Source organism: Hakea prostrata, chromosome 1 (genome assembly GCF_041222555.1).
Source record: "Hakea prostrata isolate BN-2017 chromosome 1, UWA_Hpros_2, whole genome shotgun sequence".
NCBI classification, from domain to species: Eukaryota; Viridiplantae; Streptophyta; class Magnoliopsida; order Proteales; family Proteaceae; genus Hakea; species Hakea prostrata.
The window spans coordinates 5,358,732-5,380,321 of NC_142600.1; the positions used below are offsets into that span (position 1 = coordinate 5,358,732).

General features: G+C 39.3%; 2 protein-coding genes across 4 annotated transcripts; one reads left to right on the forward strand and one right to left on the reverse strand.

Moving 5' to 3' along the window:
* Positions 1 to 394: 394 nt before the first annotated feature.
* LOC149026915 (PHD finger protein At1g33420-like) lies at positions 395 to 4,923 on the forward strand. Its single transcript, XM_089157264.1, has 5 exons — positions 395 to 1,134; positions 2,282 to 2,408; positions 2,912 to 3,127; positions 3,228 to 3,857; positions 3,970 to 4,923. The coding sequence occupies exons 1-5, from the start codon at positions 795 to 797 to the stop codon at positions 4,814 to 4,816; spliced, it is 2,160 nt and encodes a 719-aa protein (XP_089013390.1). The 5' UTR covers positions 395 to 794; the 3' UTR covers positions 4,817 to 4,923.
* Positions 4,924 to 4,925: 2 nt separating this feature from the next.
* On the reverse strand, positions 4,926 to 20,430 carry LOC149026916 (vacuolar protein sorting-associated protein 9A-like). Of its 3 annotated transcripts, XM_089157274.1 has the most exons (7): positions 20,022 to 20,430; positions 16,172 to 16,237; positions 15,515 to 15,662; positions 11,712 to 11,882; positions 7,201 to 7,380; positions 6,011 to 6,329; positions 4,930 to 5,683 (listed from the first exon to the last, which is right to left on the reverse strand). In XM_089157274.1, exons 1-7 carry the CDS (start codon positions 20,111 to 20,113, stop codon positions 5,373 to 5,375), a joined length of 1,287 nt encoding a protein of 428 aa, XP_089013400.1. In that variant the 5' UTR covers positions 20,114 to 20,430; the 3' UTR covers positions 4,930 to 5,372. The 3 variants fall into 3 exon arrangements, with proteins under 3 accessions (XP_089013412.1, XP_089013400.1, XP_089013405.1); XM_089157286.1 differs by lacking the exons at positions 16,172 to 16,237; positions 20,022 to 20,430 and adding an exon at positions 12,318 to 13,536 and having other exon boundaries at positions 4,926 to 5,683; positions 15,515 to 15,601; XM_089157279.1 differs by lacking the exon at positions 16,172 to 16,237 and having other exon boundaries at positions 4,937 to 5,683; positions 20,022 to 20,429.
* Between the last annotated feature and the right edge of the window lie 1,160 nt (positions 20,431 to 21,590).

Sequence of the window (21,590 nt, forward strand, 5' to 3'; positions counted from 1 at the left end):
GGTAAAATAGTCTACTTGCACGGAGTGAACTAGCGGCAAAGACTCCCCTCACCCTTCCTAATTTCCTATTGCCGAGATCGTTAAAAATCTGACGGTACATGACTCAAGGTTAATCTTGTCATTATACGTAAGAGCAGGCAACGAATCAACGATCTAACTTTACTTGAGAAAAGACTGAAATGGGTAAACACAGACGGATAAATTCAAAAGTTAACATTGGTACAAGACTTTTACTTAACTAATAAGTAGAGGCTATTATAGTAAATAGATAAGTGTTTTAATAATTTTTCTTTTATTAAAGCGTTAATGTCATATAAAGATAACGACTATTAGGGAAATACAGCTTTAAAAAGCCATATCCAAATAGAATTCTTATAAAATACCCATTTGGGAAACTGAGCGAAGCTTTCTCAGGAAGGGAACCCCCCCAAAGAGAATCCGCAAGAAAACCAAGAAAAAGAAATCATAGGGAGTGAGAAAAACTAACTAAGCAAACGCAACGCTTTATGGTCCACACATCTCTCTCTCTCTCTCTCTCTCTCTCTCTCTCTCTCTCTCCGATTCCAAAACTGTAACCCTAATTCTAACCTTTGAAGCCAATCTGTTTTTCCGCCTTCATCGAAATTTCGTCGTTTTTCCCTCGTGGTTCTAAAGAAACCCAAAGATCTCAAGATCCGCAACAAAGATCAAACTCACCCTGTTATATCAGATCCGGTGAAGATCGGCGTCCTAGAAACTAGATCTGAGGCACAGAAGCGTTGATCTTCGTCGTCGTCGTCGTTGAATCGATTACCATGGTTGTTAACGGCAGGCCTCTGAAGCGAATGAAGAGACGTGTTACGGCAGATCTCTACGACTTCCTCACCTTTCCTGCCTCCTCTACAGACGAGATCTCCGGTGACGGTTTTGCCGACGGGCCGTTCAGGTTGAACGTACGATCGTTCCTCTCGAAGCATGCACAGCTACCACCACCTTCCTCTTTGTTTCCGCACCTTCTCACATGGCAGATCGTGTTCCGGATCGGTGATTTGGTAGGCGGACCTGACTCATCTCCTGCCGTCGTCTCTCTCGACGTCGTCGAAGAGGACGTAACCAGATCCAGGTCCGTCTACTGCGATCAATGCCGTGTTGTTGGTGAGTATCGTTGGTGAATACTGAACCATAAAGCATAAAACCATGATTTCTGTCTTACATTCTCTCTAATCTCTTCACCGGGTTCCGGTGCCGGAATCTAATCCAAGTTCTAGACGGACATGCCTTGATATCAGGCTGACGTGGCGATATTTTGCATGTTTATCTCGCGATACATATACCTACCAGGGAACGGGGACCGTCCTTTCTTAATTGTTGATTTTTAGTTTACTAAAAAGAAATTTGATTTTCAGTTTTACTTAAAAAAATATAAATTTGATTTTAGTTTAAGATATCGCTTTTGGAGCTATGTTTAATTGATTGACTGGTACGGGTTACAAGCGACGTGTCGGAAGAAGTAATGATGTGTCAATTTATTAGAATATGTGCGATATTTTGAATTTATCGCGTTATTTTGGGCGGAAGAAAACTCTTCATTTTTTTTCCTATCCGGAGTTGGTAGGCCCCACCATGTCCATGCTTGATAATGACAACCACCAAAGGAGTGGTCTTAGATGAATTCGGGCTTTCTGTTGGACGCGTGTCCAATCAGTAGTGCCTGCTGGGTCCCTATTTGGATTTTTCTAACCTAACTAATGGAGTAATGGTGGTCGTAGTGGTATATTGTTCTGTTCTGACACGTGTACGGTTGGAGGCAGGAGTGCAATTATGATTCATGATCTAATGGTCCTGAGTCTCGCTTCCTGTTCCTACTGTTGGACTTTGAGGTGGCTCTTGCGTGTATTGGTTATCTCTCAATCAATGGTTGTACGCCAAAGAAAAAGTTATCTGTCAATATCATATCGTACCTGTCCCATTAGTCAGCAAACCCTTTTTTTCCATAAAAAAAAACTTTGAGCGGCCATTTTGGACCTAGCACCTAAAAATAAAAGAATTTTCAGTTGAAACGGCAGTCTTAGACCCGAATGTCTGAACCCAAGATTGAGGGTTTTTTTTTTTTTTTTTTTTAATTTTTGAGTGAAAATGGGGGTAGGTTGTGTTTTGGGACCTAAGGGCTTGTGAGATTTTGGTTGCTTTTGATCATGAGTTGGTTTCTCTCTGTAATTGCTATTTTCTGAATGTTTGGCGTGTTATGACATTCTTATCGGTCTTATTTCTTATGTTTTCTTTTCGTTGGTTTGGTTATTAGGATGGAGTGGTCATCCTGTATGTGGGAAACGTTACCACTTCATTGTACGAGCAGACAATAATTCCTTCGACGGATATCATAAGCCCTGTGCCAGCTGTGGAGACTTGATTCATTTGACAGATCCGAGGTGAGAATACTTCTTTTCCCACTTGTTGGATTGGATTGCTGCTAGTTTCATCTTTGTCTTGGAATTCTCCATTCCAAGTTGCTTATTTAGTCTTTTAGATTAGAGTAGAGTGGTTCACAAAAAAAAAAAGGATTAGAGTAGTGTAGATAGATTGGTTCTGTCCCCTTAAACTATCAGCTATCCATAGTGACAACTGACAAGACTTGTTTTGACTTTGTTCAATAACCTTTTCCTCACTGAATTAGAGTAGACATGAAGTTCGCATGGATAGTTGTATTTTCATCAGGATGATGTAGTCACTGCCAATTTCATATGCAATGGCACTTAGAATTTCTTTGCTAATCTGATGCAAGGAAATTTTGAAGAAGCTAGATGTACTGTTTAGATGTCTTCCAGTTTTCATGGAACGGTGGCATTTTTGCTGCTATTGTTATATTCGTTTGTGTTTTTCATAATTTGATTGATTGATTGATGATTGATTTTTGGTTTGAAATATTTTTCAGGTGTAAGTCATGCAACTATGTGATGACTGCAGAGGATTTGGAAGACTGGGTCTATCTTCAGTTGGACGACACCACTCATCTATTGCATGGTGTTGTTCACTCCAATGGTTATGGCCATCTTCTCAGAGTAAATGGCAGAGAAGGTGGCTCCAGATTTCTCTCAGGATGCGACATCATGAATTTCTGGGATCGTCTGTGTTGTACACTTGGAGTCAGGTGTGGACCCTTATATGCTAGGATCCTCTCTTACTGGTTTTTTCTTTCTTCATTGAGTGTGAAGCACTTTGAATCAAAATCACTTTGCCCCTTGAATCAGGAAGGTGAGTGTGATGGATGTGTCAAAGAAATATGGGCTGGAGTACCGCCTCCTGCATGCCATAACAAGTGGTCGTCCATGGTATGGTGATTGGGGCTTTGAGTTCGGAGCTGGGAGCTTTGCTGTAACTGTGGATGCCTACCGGGAAGCAGTTGATACATTGTCTAATTTGCCCCTCAACCTCTTTCTCTCCCAACCAAGGAAACCTCGCACCCGGCTTCAGGATCTAATTCTATTCTACCAGGCATTATCAGAAAGTGAGCTATTAACCGTTCGGGATCTTTTTCGTTGTTTGACGATGCTGATTCATGATGCCCACAAGAAATGCGTGTACGGCGGCGGCACAGCCCGCAACAAGAATGGATCCTCATCTACTTCAACAGCTTTATGTATATGGACAGTTGCTGATATTGAACGTGTAGAGCAAGCCATGATTAAGGTGCTTCGAGCGGTTGGAGCTGGCGGTGATTCGCGGTGGGTTCCATGGAATGCTCTCAGGGGTGCTGTGAGTAAAATAGGTCCCCCTGAACTCATTGATTATTGCCTCAAGAATGTGGGAGGGAAATTGACATCAGATAACATGTCTGTGCGTTCCCGGAGCAACCCTGATACAGATTCCATCGAATATAGGTAAAAGTAAAGCTATTGTGTCTTGATTTTCCATTAATGGCCTGGCTGTGGATGTTCACAGGATGATGTATTTTGAGAACTGAACTTTGTTCACGCGGTTTCCTTCTTGCAGGCTAGAGCCTGGAAATGCCTCAACAAGCGAAGCTGGGGATTCGAGCTGTTTGAGCTTAAGCTGCCCATCTGAAGAGCATCTTCTCCGTGACTTGAAATTCTTATTTGATTTGATTCTTCACCCTCAAACCATGACGATCTATGGACCTCAGACAGTACGTGAACCTGCACTCAGCTCAGCAGCAAAGCTACTTGATTGCAAGCAGTTTGTCAAAGACTATGACAAGTGTGATAAGACTGCCGTCTTGAATCCATTTTCAATTCGCATGTCTTGCCTAGTTGACCTACTAGACCATTCTAAAGATTATACAACCCCACCACCAGAGCTCATTGTATTACCTCATAATGCAACTGTTGCGGATCTCAAAGCTGAAACCGAGAAAGCCTTCCGAGATATTTACGTCATTTTCAGGAGATTCCATGCAGAGAAGTTGCACGAATTCGAGGGTATCGATGATTCAACTCAGGTCAAGTTCTTAGTTGGCACGAGTGGATCTGTTCGGGTTCAAGGGAAATGCTTGGGCGGTAAACATGGGCTCCATCGGTTCCGCCAGGAGAGAGGTGTGGAGAACTGGACTGTAGATTGCCCATGTGGGGCCAAGGATGATGATGGTGAAAGAATGTTGGCATGTGATATATGTGGTGTATGGCAGCACACGAGATGCGCAGGCATTGATGACTTAGTTGCAGTACCCGCAAATTTTTTATGTGGAAGATGTGATGTTCCCAATGATGCCACTTCACCCAACCATTCCAATGTTGGCAGACAATGCAAAGAAGAGACAGTTACAGGTGCAAATGTTGGGCTCGAGCGTAATCTGTCTTTCCGATCTTCCCGTGTACGATAAGAAGTTAAATTATAATTGTACAGCCCCTGCCTTTTTCATTGCCTTGCTTCATTGGGTCGTCGCCCCAGCCCAAGCTTTTCTGTACAGTACTTGCACCCTTGCATCCAGTGTTGATGATCAAGAATGTGAAGGCAGTTTTTTTTGTTTGTTTTGTCTCTGTATCTATTGTTTCTATAACCTTTTGGTCAACAAAGTAAAACCAAAATAAAATATTTGATCAATATTTGATCAGGTTCTTGCTTATGTGATTTTATACTTTCTTTACAACTTACAGTTGCATTTATCCTTAAACTACAACGGAGAAGGAGAACAATATCCTTCTCGCAATTCTTTGATGGAAAAGCCCTGTTGAGATCCCACACACGGGATACAACTCCACCTGACCATGCATCTATATACATGGGGCCAAGACTGACTGACTTACAAATGTATTGTTCTCTTAAAAATTGTAGCATACTAAGGCAAATGAGCCTCAGAACTTCTCAATCTGAAAGGATAATCGGAAATAAAAAACCTGAGTATCAGAACAGCAATAAGGAAATAACTCACATATCGGTTACTTAGGAGAAGCATCTGCGTCCTGTGGCGTCTGTTGAAGTTGAAGCTGATGCTGATGCTCAGGTTGTCGCTCAGTTTGATGCTGGTGATGTTGATGTTGATGTTGTTCCGTTTGATCAGGCAGATGATGCCTGATGTCTCCTAGAAGTGGCAAAGCAGATGGTTCCTTCAACAGATTGACACTTTTAACATACCTGCAGAGACTTGAATACTTTTTGACAACATCCTTGTATAAGTTAAGCAGTCTCTCAGCATCCCCAACTGTTAAATCTCCAGGCATTGTTTCCATGAAAGGATAATCTCCTTCATCTGAAACAGACGGGCCATGTAAAATTAGTTAAAAAACTCGTGAACTACTACACAAAATATGTGAAAACATAATTCATTTGACTTAACAAACAGACGGACTCTATCCTGACACCTGACATCTGACAATGGTTTTCAATTGACCACCAGTCCAAAGATGATGCCAAGGAACCTCTCCTATAAAAACAGTTGACGGTTGATGATAAGCCAAAGCCATCGCCATCACATATGCGGGCAGAAAACTCACAAATGACAAGGGAGAACATGATTACAGGTTATACTCAGGAATTAAATAGTACATGCCTATGCTTCTGTGGTTAAAGTACTCACCTAGACTGTTGATCTCCTCATAAAGTTTTCTTGAGAAATAATCAGCGGGTTTAGCTGTCATGGGGCAAAAATCTATTTGTGCCTGGCCTTCACCCAAACTCTCCTGAGGCATGTCCATTTGGAGTTCTAACCTTGCTGCGAGCATTTTCTCTTCAAATTCTGATTCATCCATGGAAAGAGACTTGCTATCCAAGTCAATGATAAACGATTTGGCAGACATGAGATTTGTAAAGTAATAGGCAACTTCTGAGATCAGTTTTGATTGCCGCCTGAATAGTTGGATGAATTTGAGGTTGGAATGCAACTGCGGGGGATTAGCCTGTCAATGATGCATTACAGTTGGTACTAACACTTCAGAATGCACACCACGAGATAAATAAACAAGTTGCTCTAACTGCAAAAATACAGTAGCAATGACATCTCAAACTAAGTAAAATACAGTAGCAATGACATCTCAAACTAAGTAAAATTCATAATGAAATATAACTTCTTCAAAAGTAATCCTACCAGAGGCTGAGTCACTAATTGCCATACTGAATAAATCACAAGATTACAACTGCCTCATTTATAGGTTACTGATATTTACCCATAGTTGTACCATTACCATAAAAACTAAAGGTTAACCTTCCAGAAGGGCGGTGTAGAAGAGATGTGCAATGGAAATGGATTCATGCACACGAGGTTCACCCCCACTGTTTCGTAATTGTTTTACCTTTTTCTTTTTTTTTTTCTTCTTACCTTTTGACTGAATATACAAATCGAAATTCAAAAAGAATGTTGCCATTTGACTTCCCTTGAGTTCTATGGGTAGAATTATGTATTTATAGTGATGACAACATAGATCTAGTCCAGGATTATGGTTTTCAATACTAAAGAACCAAAAGGGAGATGAGTGATATTGTAACTAATATTCCAAAAGACTTCATACCTGAAAGAAACAGTATTAGCCCAACTATGTGTAAATGTAGTAAGAGCATGGCAAAGTAAAAGTTGAACTCCAAATAAACAAAATCAATCAGCAAATAGCACACTTGCAAAACTAAAAGGGAAAGGGAAAGTTTGCATTGATAGTTCATACTTCATAAGCAGTTCTAAGGACAGTCTACCAGAGAACCTACATCAAGGATCACCAACTAGGCCAAAACTACAAAAACTTAGAAATGAGTCATTTATTACCAAGAAGACCTTGCCTTGATGGTAACATAAATGAGAACTGGAAGGAAAACATCAGCCCCTGCAAATACATGATTTTCTGACATAGAGGCATTGAGAAGCAAATTATTGATGACCCTGCAACAACTCAAAATGCAGAGAAGCTTCTCACGAGGAGCTTTGAAGGCATTCATTTTCTGCAGTTCTTTCTCTGCAAGCTGTGAGGAGAGAAAATGCATTTAGAGAAAGGAAAGTATAATCCTTCAAATAACAAAAAAGGGTGTACGCAGTGCACAAGGCTCCACCACTATGTCGTGTGGGGAGGGTCATAACCTCTGATGTGAAAACTAAAGATATAGACGGCTGTGTAAATTTGGTCCCATGTAGAAATACCCCATGACAATTCCAAGCTCCTCATTTGTCCCATTATTTGATCATTTGTAAAAGAAGAGTACTTTGAAACTTTGTTTCTTTATTTGATGTGAGTTCAAGGTCATGAAACTAGTCTCAAGAATTAGTAACGGTCTTTCCAATTAGTCAAGCATTCGGCAGGGTAGATCTTGGCCAGACCATTTATATCCTAACCCAACTGATTTTGCAGATTCTTGGGTATCAAACCCCAACCAATCCAAGGTCCATACACATCAGAACTATGGGTTAGAAATGGATACTTATCCGGTCCAACTCTGGAACAAATTTGATGGTTGGTTTTGTCTGGGTACAGCGTTTTGAGGAAGAACTAGGGGTTAGGACTGGATACTTACACCTCTTGCAACTGTAGCAAAATTACATATCATACCCTGCATTTACCAAAATCACTATTGTCCTCACTCCAAACAGTGTTAAGTGGTTTTTTAGGTGAAGTCCATTTGATATATCCTAGGTTGGACCCCCCCAAAATGGGGTTATAAATAGGGTGCACCTAAGGCTGGCCAAATACCCAAGGATATTCTGGTCATTTTCCAAGGCCCTCTTTTGGGGCCCAATATGGGTCTTTTTTTGCTCCCCATGAAACCAGGGTCAGGGATATATATAATTCTGATGAGTCAATCAAGTGCTAAAGTCCCTTAAAGTTAGTGTTGAGTAGTTAGGATAGGGTTCCTTAAATTTAGGAAACCTAATGCTAAAGTAATTATTTGTTTCCTTCTAAATTTCCAGATTGGTCCAAGTCCTAGAGTTGTTCTAAAATAGGAAAGAGCTATTTACTTTTTCGAGTATTAGAATGAATTGTCTAGGTGAGTCCTTATTTGGCAAGTATTGGGGCCAAGTAACCAATTTGAGTTTAATTGGGTTTGCAAGGCTATGAATAGCATAAGTCTTTATGTAATTGTCAGTCTTGATTATTGAACGAAACTAGAGTTTGAGAAATTGACTTGAGAAGTCGTCGGATCCCTAGGAGGGTGACCTGCGGCTGGTATTGTGCATTGTGTCTTCAACTTCAAGGTTTTCTTCATTGTTTCAAGCATTCGAACACAAAGGTTTCTGCAGTTCTTCAACCACAAGAGAGATACCCCCCACCCAAACCCTAGCCCTCTCCCCTAACATACCGCTTCCCCCCTCTTGTTTGGCTTAGTTCCACACCCCCAGCCCATCAGAAATCCCCTTAGACTCTTCCCCTTTAGTTTCCTGCAATTCCAGCCCCTTCCCCCAGACCAAGAGACCCTACCCTGGCAACCGTAGGCCATTCCTGCAGCTTCCCGTTTCTGTGCAAGCGCACAGCAGCACCTCTCATTGAATTAAACCCACCACCCCAGCCCCTCTTGAGCCCTTTTCCTCTTTCCTAGAATCGCAACCAACCTAGAACATAACCCCTAAACCAATTAACCTATCCAACCTATTCTATTCTAATCTGAAATTTTCTGCAGGTGTTCTACCACCTTGGACCTCTGCAGAATTTTTAGAAACTTCTGAAAACCCTAACCCAATCCCAGTTGCATCAGGATTTCAATTTCGAACCTAAACCTCAAACATCACTTTGTTTCAGATCTGTAACTCAATCATAGCAGGTCTGAACAGCAATCCTAGGTCCATCCTATACCCTAACCGAAGCCCATTCCCAAAACCGTAACCCTAACTGAGTCCCAGTTGGCCAAGGACTGGAATTTCCAAATCTGAGTTTGAATTCCTATTAATTTTCAGACCTAAAATCACAATCCTGGCAGCTTATTGGCCTCTAAAATCCTAGCTGAAACCTCAAGAAACGCTAGTTTACCCTTAGAAACCCTTATTGAGTGCTAGACCTATTTCAGAAGATCCTGAAAATCTAACCCTAAATTTCGGGGTTACATCCCATCTCACCCTCCATTGATGTCAAGTGTTGAATAGATGGGTGAAGAGAAACCCCTTCATCCATCTTCTTTAATTTCCATTATAGACATCCATACCCAATTTCCCTTTCCAAAACATGCTTCCACCATAATCTTTAAAGCCCAAATGGATTCCACCTAAAATCTGGAAACACAGAGAAAACAAACCTCAAAAATCCATAGGATTGTAAGCCTGAATCTTGAGGAAAAATAAAATCTGGAAACCCTCATTAAACCAACAGAGCAAGTGCATCTCAGCTTCAACTTCCATATAAGATTCAAAATACATGAAGCAAGATTTATGGGCAGAAGATTTAGGGGGTCTCTGGTGTGGGTTCCGTTGCAGCAATATTTAGGGGCAGTTAGGTGGAGTTTCATGAGGAAGAGGAAAGAAATAGTGCGAGAGATTCAAAACTGAGAATGTCAAACATGGCCCATTAATGTGGCAGATAGATAAATCCTCAAAAACAACAACTTATTTTGTTTAGTATTTAAATCACCTAGCCTCATTAAAAATCTTGTATTGCTCTTGCTTTACCTTTTCTTCATTCAAAGATCATTCTGTCTACATTCTGGTTCTGATTCTCTCAGATGATTGTCACCATTTTCTTGGCCAACAGTCACAATTTTCCTGTAGAATCTGTTCATTAACATGTCAAGGGGTCAATTCATTGGATCAACTCAAAAAGGTCGATCACTTGGCCTATTTCAAGCCTTGATTCTTGTGTTTCAAGTTCGATATTCAGGTTTTGTAGTGCATTGTAGTTTGTAGGCCCTGAAATAGGTCACATTGCTTTCTTTGGTGGTTCCAGTCGACCATTTGGCTTATTTCAAGCCTTGACTCTTCTGTTCCAAGTTCAACATTTAGGTTCTGTTGGTAATTGTAGTTTGTAGGCCCTGAAATGGGTCAATTTGCTTTCTTTGGTGGTTCCATTATGGGGTCTAGAGCAAACGTATGAGATCATTGAGAGGTAGAAGACGATTAATTTGGGGCAAATTTGTAAAAACCAGGTCTTTTAATTATTATTTACTAAGGGTAGAAAGGTAACCTAGCTGAAGGTTAAATTAGTAATAGTCATCTGCTAGGACCCTTGAATTGAGCCCTAAATGGATTCACACACACGCACACACAGCATTCAAATTGCATAAACAAGTTGGAACAGTAAATGAAATGGCCAATACTACAAGCTAAGCAAAAGAACGCCATTACAGAACTCTGCCAGATCTGAAAACACCACTCGACATGCTCCAACCGAGGGTCTTCCCCTCCCTGAAAGCAAGCTTGCGCTACACAAACACTAATTCAATCTCGCCTTGACAGTCATACTCTTTCCCTTTATATAGCCTCCACACCATCCTAATAACCCATTACTGGAATTGATCCCCTACAACCCCTTATATTCTACCCCACGGGCCCAAAGGGCCAACAACAGGGACAGGAAAAAACAAAACAAAGCAAGGAGAGGAACAGAAAAAGGAAAGCAAGGGAAAACACAAAGGAGGAGAAAGGAGAAAAAGCCAGGGAGACAGGGAGCACAGAACCAAAAAACAGCAACAGAAGACACGAAAAAAAAAAAGGCGGAGGAGAAACCGAGGCGGAAGAACCACCAAGAGCAAAAAAGAGAGAAGAAATAAAGAATTAAATATTTATTTATTGGAAAGATATCAATCATCTCATAGGCTGATTAAATTAGGATACTGTGAACTGTAAAGCTACAGTTAAATCACTTTTACGTCTGATCAATCTCACAAATTCTCAATCCTGGTTCACCCCCTAGTCAATTTATGTCCACAAGCTTTAATTCAGTCTTCATGAACTGGTTCTGAAACTTCCAATTCCTTTTAATATATAAACGCTCAGGAAACAGCAAAGCAATAAGTTCCTTTTGATCTGAAAGATAAAGCCATCTCAGCTGCAAGCTCTTTTTTGACAAAACCATCCACAATCACAAATTAAAGATGCTGGTAGAAAGCCTTATTCTATGATAAATAATTTTGGGAGGGTTAAAACACCGGGGTTGTTAACATGTAGTGTGTGAAGGTGTAGAGACAGGACTTCTGTACAATATTTCAATTTAGAGCAGCACATAAGATTACCCATAACAAGTTCAAAATTAAAAAAACTTGCATAAAATAGCAAACTAAGCATCACAATAGAAGTTTCCGGGGGGGGGGGGGGGAAGAGGGGGCCATCAATTGAATAAATGAAATTTAAAATACAATAAAAAGAAGATCACGCGTACCAGCCAAGAATCTTCATTATGAAGGGCTTCAGGTATATCCAAATGTTCAGGTCTAACAAACTTTTGCAACAAATAAATTTTCTTTGATATCTCTTTATCAACCTTAGCATCCTCTTGCGACGAAGCAAATGTACGGGCATACAATTTTGTCATGACATACTTCTCCAACCCCTTTAAGACACATGGGGAAAAAAAACCAAAAGAAAAATATACATAAAAGGTGAGGATAGCGGAATTTTGCAACTTTTTTACTTTATATGTTGGTAAGATCTAGACAATAAGGTTCACATGAAGAATGGATACAAGTATCTTTGAGAAGCTACATGATTATATGAATAGGAACATCCAAAAACATGAAAGTGAATGATGAAAGAACATACAGTCAAAGGGCTTGCGCTCAGTGGTTAAGCAAGCATGCCATACCAATCCCTCCAAAACAAAGGTGAAAAAATGAGTAATGGATAGGGAGGACATATATCTCACAAATAAGGTAGCCAATCAGCTCAATTTCTGTTTATCAGTTTGGTTCAAACTGGTTCCAGCTAATGGGCCCAAACTGAAGCTGTGATTAAAATAAAATAATTGATTACAGTTTGTGTAACTAACCCTGATTATTAATGGTTGCTGGTTACATGAGAGCTTTAATTGGTCCTCAATGACCTTCCTCCACCTCATCCAGATAATCCAACCAACCTAGGAAAGTTTTGGTGCATCATGCTTTATGCATTTAGAAGAATCAATACAGGCATCTGTGACCTGGTTTTACTCTGAAGGATTCCACAGGCATCACCACAACACAGAGACCTCGGAGCCAGCACTACAAGAAACTTACCAGCCAGGAAGACCCCAGCCAACTGGTGGTGCTGCAGCTGGACCCACAGTCAGTGGAGACTGGAGAGAGTGATGGGGGATCAAAGGTGCCTAAGAAGGATTTGCATATCAATTTTCAGGGCTGCCTTTGAAGTAAAGATCTCCTTCATTGTCCTCCATTACTTCTCCCGGCCCTGACAAATTCTTGGTTAGGTGTTTCTGAAACCCTGGGTTTAGGTTCTGTGGATTTGGCTAGCCAGTGATGGAAAGAAAAGTTGGTGGGCAGAAACATCCTTGAATTTTACAAAGGGCTCCATAAACTGGTGGAGGTTGCAAGGGGTTCTATGGCTGTTTATGTGGGATTAGACGGACAATCAGGCATTAATATGATTTGAGTCACCATCCGCCACAAAGGCAACTGCCAACTGAAGTCACGGGCCACTGCTGATGGCACCATCGAAAATGCTTTTGTTCCCTGTCCAAGATCATGTATTTCACCAGAGACCTCTAAATAAGATCTGGAAAGCCATCTGCAAAGATATCAGCTCCAAGCTCTCCCTTCTCCCTCACAAATCTCTTGTAGACTTCCCAATGAACAGACTCCTTCTTGTTACCTGGGGCTTAGACAGTGCTACTTTGAACCCTCCCCCTCCTTGTATTTCTTTTCTCTCCTTTGGGGCACTTTAATATAATTTTAGATCACCAAAAAATTTTTGTTTCATCAGAATCCAACAACTACAAGTTCCTCACTGAGCCCAACAGTTATATCCCAGTCATCCTTTGCATTCTTCACAATGACACCACGCTCCTTTTTCTTGGACCAGGCTAAACCAGTTGCAGTAGATTTTGTGACTCCTTCTTGGTCTGGGCCCAACCATTTATCCAAACAGAACTGGTTGCAGATTTTTTTTTTTACTAAGCCCCAAACCCATGCTGAACCACCTAAAAGTCAATAACTTGGTTCCAGTTGGTTCTAATTCTGGTTATGGTTCAGAGGTCACACCTTTACCCATACCTGCAAGCATGTTTCACCCGGTCAATGCAGGTGTTTTCATCTAAATGTGGGGTATAATGACAACAAATTTTTTCTTTTGGGTAAGTAGTATGTCGAATAATCCTATCAAACCATACTCCCCATAAAATTTCCCCTCTTATCTTGATTGGCTGTGCACGATAACAATTAACAACTCAAACAATTGTTGTTTAACAGAGAAGAAGAAAAATGGGTAAAACAAAGGAGAAGAAAGGGAGAGAGAACAGGGGGGGGGGGGGGGGGGGGGAACCCAACAATTGATTGGATAAAATTTACAAACCAAATCAGCTTGAACATGAAAATCCACCAGAATAGCAATCAAACATCCAAGACTCAACAACTAAGAACAGAAAAGTGAAGTACCTAGAAAGAAATCTGAAATGCAAAAAATGCGAGATGAGTGGCTGATGGGACATCACACGTCCACCCATCATTCATTATTACCAGAAACAAGAGATGATGGAACCTTTAGGCTTGGTTCGGCGGCATATGGAGATATCTACTAGAAAGGGTCATGTGGAGCCTAAGGGTCATGTGGAGCCTTAGGACTGGTCAATACCACAATTTTTTTCTTTTGTCACCTTAGTATTAGTATCTTGGGATTATTTATTGTAGGGGTAGTTTAGGGAGTTTTTTTTTTCATATCGTTGGTGTTATGTCCTGTTGAGGTTATCTTAGGGAAGTCCTTTTTTTCTTGTTTCCTTTTTGTTCATTGGGGTTATTATAGGAAATATTTTCCCTTATTTTACTAACAGCAAGGATCAAGGCATGAAAAATTAGAAAGAAAAAAGCGCATTAGCGACTGCAGCCTTCTTTTCTCTCGCTGGCGGAAACTCCTCCCTCTCTCACGACAAGTAAGTTTTCTCCCCCTTCACTGCTCGCTTGCATCTGAAAAGTTCCATCTTCACCCTTTCTTCTTAGTCAGGCCCTTGCTTTTCTAATTTTTTTTCTTCCTTCATATCTCTTGCTTTTCTTTTCTCCAATGGATCTCACAGCCGTCCTGGTTCTGTTGATAATTTTCCGTCCACTCATTCCCTTATTTTTTCGGTAAAGCTCTTTCCCTTATTTTTCTGTTCTCCTAGTCATATTTCCACTGCAAAAATTTTCTGCAATCTATTTCTTCAATCTCCTTTCCTTTTTCCTCATCCCCACTACTCCCCTTACCTACGGTAGTACTCTCTGTCCAGAATTCTTTCTCCCTTCTCCTTTTCTTTCTTTCTGTGGAGAATCCTTGCTGCAGAATATTTTTCTGCGATCCCTTTGGGTTTTCTTCTTGACCTCTTCTTCTTTATTCCTGTACACCTATGCCAGGCACCCCTTTTCTGCCCATAGCCTTGCCTTCTCTTCTTTTCTTCTTTATTTTCTGTTGAGTATCATATTAATGCAGTTTCTGTTTCTAGCACTTACCTATATTTCATGCAATATCGCTGTCTTTCCTTGGCAATACCCCTTGCTGCCCTATTTCTACTGTTATGTGAGATTGCTGCCTCACCATTACTTGCTGCTGGTTACAGTATTTCAGGTTTAATTACTTTAGTTTCATTGGTTTAGGTTTTAGTTTTAGTTTGAGTTGGGATTAACATTGTTTATGTACTTTGCCCGTAATGGATTAACAAAGCTTAAAATTTGTTGCTAATTCTTTTTATTAATGTGAATGCAATGCCCTATCCTTCCCTCCCCTTGACTAGGTGTGGAGTGACTAAGTTTGATTCGATTTGTTCTTCTTGAGCATTTGGATTTAAATTTGCATGCTAATTATATTTCTTTATTGCTGAATTTATATCCGTAGTACATTTCTATGGTTGATCTGAGATTCTGAATATGTGCTGTGCAAACCCCTCTGCTGATCCCTCCGAGTGTCTTGGTTAGCTTAGGTTCTTGTTTCTTGTAGAATACCCCCTACGGCTGTCCTACATTAGTAACCTTATACATTAAGAACTTAAGACATAGCATCATTTACCTCAATTGCACAGTCAATTTCTTCCTCAGAGGCACCAGACCATAATGGATGATCCCTGATAGAAGTCTCCATTGTTGAAAGGAAGTCTTGTAGCTTTTTGCCATCACTTTCGGAGTTGGCAGCACGAAATGAAAAGGATACAATAAAGCTGCAACAAAGATGCCACTTAAGTACCACAAAATTCAATTCACCATTGACTAAACACATCCAAGAAAATGACAAGTGAAACAGAAAGACACTGCTCAAAAATGTATACCAAGAAAATGAAATGCAGATCCAACTCAAGGAATATTTGCCCAACAAAAATGAAGATAACTACAAGGGAGCCATTTTTGCTACCATGGAAGCAAGAACTCTTCACTGTGGATAAAACCTAACAGGTCCATAAACCACTCCAGCCCAATTTTCTACACCAAGCCCCATTCCAAAGGCTGTAAAAGGATTTTCTTTCCTTTTCTCCATCTCTTAATTTTTCAGGTAGATGATTTCCTTTCCAATTTCAGATTTGGCTTGCCTGTCAAGGAGAGATCTAATGGGAAGAAAGTTTAGAATCACTAATAGGCAATTCAAGGTGTCTGCTCCATAAACCTAGGCTAGACTCTTGAGCAAACATAAACACCTCAAGGAGATGATGTTACACTACCAACTTGTTGATACCTCAAATATCCCAAGAAACTGATACTTTCCATTGATGCAGGCCTGGAGTAGTGCTGCAAAGGCGGGCTGTAATGGAGGGAGAAATAGAGGAATTAGACGAGGAGCAAGAGGAGCAAGAGGGGAGGGAGTGCTCTCACTTACACACACTAGCCGCACAGGCCCTTATAAGCATAATTCATTCTATTAAAATCTGAAATTTGTACCCTAATACAATCTATTTGAAGGAAACAAAATGCAAATCCTAATTGAAATTAAAATCCAAAATAAAATCCAAAACAAAGTCTGAAACCTTTCACATAGGAGTACTAAAACAAATAAAATACTAATTGAAACTGAAATAAAAAATATTATGTCAAATCCAACTCTTGTTGGACCAAAAGCAACTGGACTGGAACCGATTGAACCATCCTGATACTGCATCATCCACTACAGACCATAATTCACTGAGAAACAGTTTCTAGTGTTTCTTGCTTCGAGAAACAAAATAAATTGACCAAAAACCATTTGATAGAACTGTTTTGTTTTTGGTGATTTTTGCAACATAAATTGAAATTTAGTTGATGCAACAACTATTTTTCGAAGCAAAAGTTGAGTGCCTTGGATCTAAGTTAAACATTTTTAGAGAGGTGTTCATGGTATTTGGCATCCCAAACATAAGAACCTTGCTAGAATCCTCTCATACTACAATAGAACTCTTCCATTTTTTGCGCTTTCAATCCTACAGATAGATTGTTCAGTTCTTTATCTTCTCCATCCTGGTGAAACCCTAACCCGTCATTGTGAAAGGGGCCTTGTTCTTCATCATCTCTATCTACAGTTATGACAATAGAATGTCTGCTGATACCGTTTTTGCTTCCAGAAGCAAGTTTTATCAGATGCCATTTAAAGTGTTTCTGCTTCTAGAAACACTCCAAACTGCTTCTGGTGTTTCTTGAATAAAAAACACTTGATGAATCATCAAATGGGTCCACAATTGCTGTATTCTTTCGTCATCTCGGACAAAAATGTGAAACATAGTTGTCATGTCATTTAGATGATTGAGGGATGTGAAACTAAGATACATCAGAAAACAAAGCATGAGAAAAGTGCTTGGATGCCTACGCGATGCCTTGACAACTATGAAATGAAACCAAAGAACTGAAAGAGAAGAAAAAAGATGGGGAGAAAGGGGAGCTGCTAAGAGACAGAACTGATCCACATAGTAACCATGTCTTCTTCCCCAACTCTCAAATACCAAGAACCGCATTAAGCAAAAGTCTTTTTGTGACGATGAATGCCAATTTTTTAAATTCAAATCCTTCGCTGGGCCTCAAGATGATGCACTTGGTAGGCTAACCAGAACTAAGCAACCTAGAAAATAGAGAAACTAATAGCAGCATATTATCAATCTTCTTTCATTAGATGAGCAGTAAACATTGACGAGAGTTGGTTGAATGAAGAGACTACACTAAGTACAAATCAGCAGCCTTCATTTTCAACTGCAAATTTTAATTCAGCAGCATGAGAGACTTGCAGAAGCGGAGAAGAAAGCAAACCCTACCAGTAGGCATAAATCCCTTTTTTTGGTAGCCTCAATTAGTTTTATGCATCCCCCTGGCCCCCTGGATATAAGAGAGAAGATGGGAAAATGAAGCTTCCAAGAAACAGAATCAATGCTCAGAAATGCCTCTCAATTCCTTTATCTGTATTGCATTAGTAATACAAATTGAGGATTCCTAATCCCTACTAGGAAATGAATATAGAAAATAGAATAACAATTAGAAACTAAATTAGGAATCCTAAAGACAGTGGAATATTTCGATTTACAATAGGATACTATGACAAACTCAGATAAATACAACAAAAACATCCACAATATGTATCTTTAACAGTCATCATTTTCATAAGATTGTAGTTTGCTCATAGAGTAAACTTAGACCAGATTCTCATCATCATGCAGTTTAATCCTCTGGCGCCTTGTACATATAGATATTATTCCAAGGTAAGTACCTGCTAGCATTAGCTTTACAGAATAGAAAATGATAAAGTGACAGCATCATAACTAAGAGTAAGCACTGACTGCAAATGATTGTTTCTAAGGAACTGAAAAATGACAAATGTCAAACATGTGAGAGAAAACAAAAATCATAGTAGGAATCTATAAAAACAAATCCTTGTCAGACGATAAAGTGAAAGCACCATAACTAAGAGTAAGCACTGACTGCAAATGATTGTTTATAAGGAACTGAAAAATGACAATGGCAAACATGTAAGAGAAAACAAAAATTATAGTATAGCAACAACAAATAGATATGTATAACAATGGCAGGAAATGCAAGGCCAAGGACGTATAAGTCCTTTTTGTCCCACATTCTCTTCAGAAATACATCCCAACCTTGAAATAGAGATCTAGCACACAGAATAAGATGCTTTGTCTGTATTGGTGATGAGATCTCTTTTCAGTCCTTCCTCAACAGAGGGAAGAGAGTTTCTCTAGCACCTTTGAAAAGGTTTCGTCTTTTGCTTCCTAGGTATGCTATAATAACTCCTCTAGAGTCCTCGAAACATCATCACATGGAAAATTTGACATGCTGAATTCTCCAAATCAGCAATAAACTGTCAATGAAACTTAAAACTGAAAATCTGAGAACGAATTAGGATGCAGCATCCAAATTTCCAGTTAAAATGGAAATATACCTCAGGAGTGATCGAAGACAGTGGGACTGATTTCATTCATCGAAAATGATATAGTCAGTTCATCCTCAAGTACAGATATATGTCTACAATAGATATGTTCAGCAATTCGCATAAAAGTCCTGTGAGTGGAGGCACTATGAAATGCTAAAAACCTTTGTGGAGGTCTCACAGATAGAGTATGGACGAGCTGCAATTATTTTTAAAGCCAAAAAGAAAGTTATAGAATAGACTAATACGATTTAGAAGGGAGGCAACAGATGGGTCCTGAGCCATCTTTGACAATAACATTAAAATTCACGAAGAACTACAACCAGAAGAATTTGAAGACGGATACATGTAATGAGGTGTCAATATGTTATACTATGACCTATATGAAATGAAAGTACTGCGCGCCAGAGGAGCATGCATTCCATTAGCGTAAGAAAATTAAAGACATTTAATCCATCCAAATCCAGCAAGGTTAAAGAGGCTACCAAGGAAGCCTAGATCAAGATCTTTATTCCGAATTTTTTATTTTCTCCAAATTTAATCCTATACAGCAACCAAAACATTTGTACTTTCTTGGTCTCAATACAACCGGAGAAGCTATAGCAAGTAGCATGATAAGGTTATTAAAACATTTAAATCAACGAAGCTTCTGTAGCTTCTGTAACCTGATTGACGCAGAAACAAGAGGAAAATCCCGCTTTCTAATTTCTATATTGACATCGCTAAACCCTAAAATATACTCAAAATCAAATCCTATTTGCAAGCTGTCGCAACATCTATCAAATTCCATAACCGGACACTGTCCGCAATTTACGTTCTTGCGGTGATACTTCAATGTTTCCATTATCGACGCCTTCCAAAATTTTAAATCATCCAAACCCCGCAGAAGAAGACAAATTCAAAACCAGAAGACGATCCATTCGTGAACGAGACTGAATGGACGAATCTGAACTTTTTCCAAAGTATTGAAATCAAACACCAGCTTTACATCCATTCATATCCACCAAAACATCAAAAGAAAACCACAAGAATACAGTAAAAAAAGAACAGAACGACTTCGCATGGAACATAAATGCAAAATCTCTAAAGCAGGAAAGATAAAGAAGACGATGAGGAAGCTCAGACAATGGAATGAAGAGATAAAAGGAATCTCGACTAAAACTTAAAAAATGAAGAATTAGAGTACCTTTTGATGGAGCGAACGAGGCCAACAGCAGCTGGATGGCGCATTCGATCGAGGAAATCATAGAACGGAAGCGTACGAGAAGAAGAATCCATATAGCTTAGCTAGCCCTAAAATTCAGAGAAATCCAGAAGAAGAACCACAAATAACATATCTGCCTCTTTCTCTGTCTCGAATTAGGGAAACAGCAGAAGCTGAGTCTCCGTTTAAATAATTGAAAAAACGCTCCCATTGAAATGAGGGTTTAGACTTTGACAGTACAAAGCGAACGATCAGAGGAAAAGAACGAGAATCGAGAATGAGAGAGAAGAGCCTTGGTTGGAATGTTAGGTTAACGCGCGTGTGAGAGAGGATGAGAGAAAGCTTGAACTAAGAGAGGAACTCAGCCTCAGGGCATAAATTATCCGAAAAAACAAACAAAAGATTCTTTTCTTTCTTGCTTAAGGACAATAGTCTTTTAAAAGTCACTTGATACGTAACAGTTAATTTTAACAGTTCTGCTCGCGCCAATTTATCCAGTTCTCTAGATTTGCGCGACCCGGACTAAGCCGGCAATCGGTTCGAACCAACAAATTGAATTAAGGTGCTAATCGGTCCGGAGCCAGGTAATTAGTCTAGATTCGGTTTAATTTCAGAAAAACTTTGGTTCGATCCAGAACCAAACCGGCGGTTTCGTTGGTAGGATCTGGAACTAAACTAAATTTTGGATAAAATTGGTCCAATTTGGATTTCAGTTTTTCACTTCAATTTTTCACTCATGTTTCAAATTAACAACCTTAATTAATATTTGGTTGGTTAACATCTAGTAGAGTAGGGGGAAAATATTATTTGTGTGGCACCTGTATACTAAATAGGTGGCTAAGATTAAAATCAAACAAAAGATTATTTAATTTTTTTTAAATTTAAAATCAAGTTTTTCCAGGTTTCTCTTTGGTATGTAAATGTACTGTTGTCCATAGCAGATGATTCTTTTTTAGTAGACGGATTACTCTAGATAGTAAAACCTACCTTGCAAACTACTTAAACAAGAAAAAGGATGATGGATTCTAATTTTTTTGGAAAGATGAATCAAATTCATGGATGAAAAAAGAAAAATAAATAAAAATAAATGCTCTTCAAGAAGTGGACAAGTGGACAACGCTAGGTGGTGGAGTGGACAACACTAACTGTAGAATAGCGATTTTAATTGGTAATACTAATCTTTGAGTGATACATTATCTAACCCTAGTCTACAAATACCCCTCTTTGATAGTTATTTTATTATTCTTTCCAAATCCATTAAGTTACTTGGTTGGGTTCAAATTCTTAATAGTGAAAATACGTGTAAGAAAATGAAAGACTATCTCTTGATAATTTTTTAAATTTAAACGTAAGTCTTACCAATAAATAGTAAAGATGCAGGTTAGTTGAAAAATTACATTCCATCAGCATTTATATCAATTTAGGAGAAGTTATATTAAAAAAACAAATTATTTGGATATATTATCGGATTTTGAATTTGTCAAAGGAACAACAAGATCTTACCCGAACTAGTTTGAATGGAATAAGATGAAAATAATGCCACTCTTTGAT

Coding starts and splice junctions, on each gene's coding strand:
- LOC149026915 (XM_089157264.1), top strand. CDS start 795: ATGGTTGTTAACGGCAGGCCTCTGAAGCGAATGAAGAGACGTGTTACG. Junction 3,128..3,227: donor TGTTGTACACTTGGAGTCAG/GTGTGGACCCTT, acceptor CCCTTGAATCAG/GAAGGTGAGTGTGATGGATG. Junction 3,858..3,969: donor ACAGATTCCATCGAATATAG/GTAAAAGTAAAG, acceptor TCCTTCTTGCAG/GCTAGAGCCTGGAAATGCCT.
- LOC149026916 (XM_089157274.1), bottom strand. CDS start 20,113: ATGGATTCTTCTTCTCGTACGCTTCCGTTCTATGATTTCCTCGATCGA. Junction 15,663..16,171: donor AGTTTCTTGGGATATTTGAG/GTATCAACAAGT, acceptor TCTTTGTTGCAG/CTTTATTGTATCCTTTTCAT. Junction 7,381..11,711: donor ATAATGAAGATTCTTGGCTG/GTACGCGTGATC, acceptor CTCTCCTCACAG/CTTGCAGAGAAAGAACTGCA.